Source organism: Sinocyclocheilus rhinocerous, unplaced genomic scaffold (genome assembly GCF_001515625.1).
Source record: "Sinocyclocheilus rhinocerous isolate Xijiao unplaced genomic scaffold, SAMN03320098_v1.1 scaffold415, whole genome shotgun sequence".
Lineage (NCBI taxonomy): Eukaryota > Metazoa > Chordata > Actinopteri > Cypriniformes > Cyprinidae > Sinocyclocheilus > Sinocyclocheilus rhinocerous.
Window position 1 is genome coordinate 477,498 of NW_015646373.1, and position 4,106 is coordinate 481,603.

At 38.9% G+C, this 4,106-nt stretch overlaps 1 protein-coding gene across 1 annotated transcript in view; it reads left to right on the top strand.

The window, feature by feature from the left end:
- Positions 1–4,106, top strand: part of LOC107707682 (membrane-bound O-acyltransferase domain-containing protein 2-like) — a 62,482-nt gene continuing 58,376 nt past the window's right edge. The window contains exon 1 of the mRNA XM_016511772.1: positions 1–352. Coding sequence (XP_016367258.1) covers positions 275–352 — 78 coding nt within the window. The 5' untranslated portion in view covers positions 1–274. The remainder of the gene's footprint in view (positions 353–4,106) is intronic.

Sequence of the window (4,106 nt, forward strand, 5' to 3'; positions counted from 1 at the left end):
TTGAGCTGAGTATGTGTGTGTGTGTGCGTGTATGTGTTTGTGTGTAATTGAGCAGCAGTAGTTTGATGTAAGGGACGGGCTGGGCGAGTCAGTCCGCCTACACGGGCTTTGTGTTGATGTTCAGGCGGTGCTACAGCGCTGACAGTCCGCGACAAGAGCAACACTAGAGATCAGCATTCCCAACAACACCCATCCACCATAAAGAGAGGGAGAGAAAGAGGACAGACGGTGTTTTGGGCGATTTGACTGTAAGGGAGTGGAGCTGGACTGAATCATGGCCACTTCTACGTCTTGCACAGGCTCCACGCTGCTGCAGCCAATTAGTAAGATTATTGATCTGCCACTGGACCAGGTAAACTGTCACTTTAACCAGGATTTATGTTTCGCTTTTGTCATTTTGCCTAGCAAAGATCGCTAGCTAGTGTGGAGTCGTTTGCTGTAAATCCAGCACATTTGATGCGCACATCCGTCACCGACAACTGCACGATATAAGAGCGTTTTAGTACGGTATTCTTGTATATGACATAACAAGCCTGAAATTAATCTTCGCGCATTTCATAACGCCCATTTGCCTTCGTTTCCTTCCTGTATTTTTCTCAAAATATTGGCTGATGACAAGTGAGTCACTGGCTGTGAAGCTAAACCAAATATTTTATCTGTTAAGACAGCATTTTAGGCATCTATGCGCCTTCAGAGAAGTCCAAACATCAGGCTCGCGAGCGAAGTTGTCTAAGTAGGCAGCTCGATAGGTTTGGACACACCGCCATAGTCACGATCTCGCCTGTGCTGGAGCGACGTTCTGCAAAAAGGAGATTATATTTACATATGTCCCTAATACAACCCGACGTATAATAAATTATTAAAGCAAAAGAACACTCCAGTTAAGGCAGCGAGACGAGAGTTGTTTCAGTTCCCCTTTTTTGACGTTGTTATTTTGTTGAGGGGTCGTCTTCTTGGATGTTCATATTTTTCTCAAGATGATTTATCTAAACGTGAAAACAATTATATATTTTTAATGTAATTTACTTTGGAAATTGCAAGACCAGAGGTTTTCTGTTACTATACGTTCTAAATAGTGGTAGGGACTTTGATTCATCTAAGTGACTCGAATCTTTTGAATCAGTGCACTAAAAGGATTCATTAACTCGTTCCTTATTTTCTCAAGTTTTTTTTTCTCTTTTAATAACACAGTTATTATCTAATGATAATATGTATATATAAAATATTATACCATATTACACCTTATTTATTTATTTATATGTATCCCATATATTGGTGTTTTTTACCAAGCACTTTTCAGCAGATATATTGTGTGGTTGCTGGAATCATTTGCCTGTTGTAGATTTGTGTATGTGTGTGTGTTGTTTAATTATTAATAAAGCCTGTGGATTAGGTCTGAACGATTTTGGAAAATAATCTAATTGCGATTTTTTTTTACCAATATTGCGATTGCGATTTAATATGCAATAATTTTTTTTTAAAGCTCTTTATGTTCTGTATTATTCAACAAAGACAAGCTACAAATCATTGTCTAGTATGACCAACACACTATTAGATAGATTAAACATAAATGTTCTTTTCTGTAGGCCAGGCCTATATGTTACGATGAAATTAGGTGATGCATGAATTGATATGAATGACATTTTTGTTTAACGACTACAATCACAGTATATTGCCTGATTTGTTGAACTTCCAACCTTGTAAGCATGTAATAATTATGACAACATAAAGCACTGACAAATAAGCCTGATGTAAACATGAATATGAAAGTCAGTAACAAATCACACAAACTAAAGTAGACTGCAGAAATATAAAAACAAGTCTGTTGCTTTACCACACTACTTTAGGTAATTCACAGTCACTGTAATAAACATATGTAAACATGTGCACTGCACTTTTTAAACACTGTCTGTTAACTTTAACTTTTACTTTTTTGGTCGCGCCCCCCTTTAAACCTATAAAAAAAAAATCTTACTTAATTAAAAAAACCTACAGGGAAAAAAACACCTGCATCACTTGAAACATTGAAAAATAGCATAGAGAGAATAACTTATTATTATTCTCTCTCTGTTATTTATTTATTTTTTGTGGGTTTCTTGCTGTCCGCTAAGGCATAGGACACACACAGGCTTTCCTCCTCACCAACGACATTAAACACAGTGTCTACACCGGACGCGAGCGGCAAAATACAGTAGAACCATTATAATCAGTGACGCTGTGTACACTGGATGCAGCGCGGCGCGACAAAACCCGACATTAAACTGATGCCTTGTTCTATTTATGACGTACTGACACAAAGTTAAAATGATTTGCAACGGTCGCTTTGTCGCGTCCAGTGTAGAGCTGTTGCGGCGCGACGCGACAACTGTAGCGTCCGGTATAGACACAGTGAGTGAAGCCGAGAGCAAGATATGCCTCGTCATATTTTCTGCATTTAGCTTTTGAATGACCAGCACCTGCCTGGGTCTGTGCGACTTCATCTATGGCTTTTCTCTTCGCTTTCACAAACCGATCCATCTCCCATTCTAAGTTACGTCCTTTGGCTGTTTACTTATTTCTTTTCTTTTTCTGCTGATGGCCCGCGCTCGACTTGAAGCAGCGCTGCTTAGACCGATGGGTGTGTGTCATCAAAGTACTGCCAGAGTTATAAGAGAGCGCGGATGTCTCCTTATGCTTTCTCTCGCTCGCCGTACTTTGATGTCATACACCGATCTGATCTTCAAGTCCAACACACCTCTTTACTCTCGCCTGTCACGTGACTGAGTGTAATCGCAGCCTCTGCGATTGAAAAATCGAAATTTTTCATATCGCGATATTATCGCAAATGCAATTAATCGTTCAGCCCTACTGTGGATAAGTCATATGCCTCAGGTTAAGTCATAACTTTCTTTCATAACCCTTTGCAAAACAAGAGTTATTCGGCATCTGTTTCCAACGCTGCTGTATTAAGCTAGTGTGAAGGTGTGATCAAATATTAATCAAATGTAGCAGTTAAAATCTTGGCTGCCATGCATAAAAGTGATAGAAAGTACACTTTCATGTACAATGAGATGTTCTGAAGTGCATCTAATTGAAAGCCAGTTTTTATCAATGTGATGTAAAAGGTTGGTTAAATCTGAACTATCATTCACATTGCTGATCATGCAGAAATTTTCATGATGGACGCAGCTTCGTTCAATTTGTTTACTTACACATGGAATTAGTAATCATACAGCAAATACTCCAAACATGGACGGCAAGACCTTTATCAGTGTCCGCTGACTGGTGTTGCTTGTGTGTTCAGATATTACATCAATTAGTCTTGCTCTGTTCCGACTTCAGTGTATTCGCTGCTGCACACATATCGTACTTTCAGCTTCTTTGACCTCTTTAGCTGGTGCTGCCCATCTCGTAATGCAAGTCTGGGCAAGAATGAGTCAAGAAATGCAGTCATTCTGGAGTGTAGACATTCTTGCATTTCTTTTGAAACACCCACCTGTTCAACCTCTTTATTTTTTATATTAAAGGGGTCATATGATGCGATTTCAATTTTTCCTTTCTCTTTGGAGTGTTACAAGCTCTTGGTGCATAAAGAAGATCTGTAAAGTTGCAAAGACTAAAGTCTCAAATCCAAAGAGATATTCTTTATAAAAGTTAAGAGTCAGCCACACCTACCTAAAACAATGCATTGGATAGCTGGCCAATCACAGCACACCTCGCTTTTTCAGACCGATGAGCTTTGTAAAAATCGACGCGTTTCAGAAAGGCGGGGCATAGAGAAGAAACAATAATGTACAGTATGTGGAAAATAATGTGTTTTTTTAACCTTAAACCGCATAAACACATTTCATTACACCAAATACACCAAATAATGTTATTTTTAGCAGCATCATATGACCCCTTTAAATATATTTTATGGGTGTGGGACCCAACAGCTAGTGTGTTAAAGGAATAGTTAACCCAGGAATAAAAATGTACTCACTCTCAGGTCATCCAAGTGTAGATCGGAACAGATTTGAAAAGATTTAGCATTACATCACTTGCTCACCAATAGATCCTCTGCAGTGAATGGGTGCCGTCAGAATGAGAGACCAAACAGCTGATAAAAACATCACAATAATCCACAA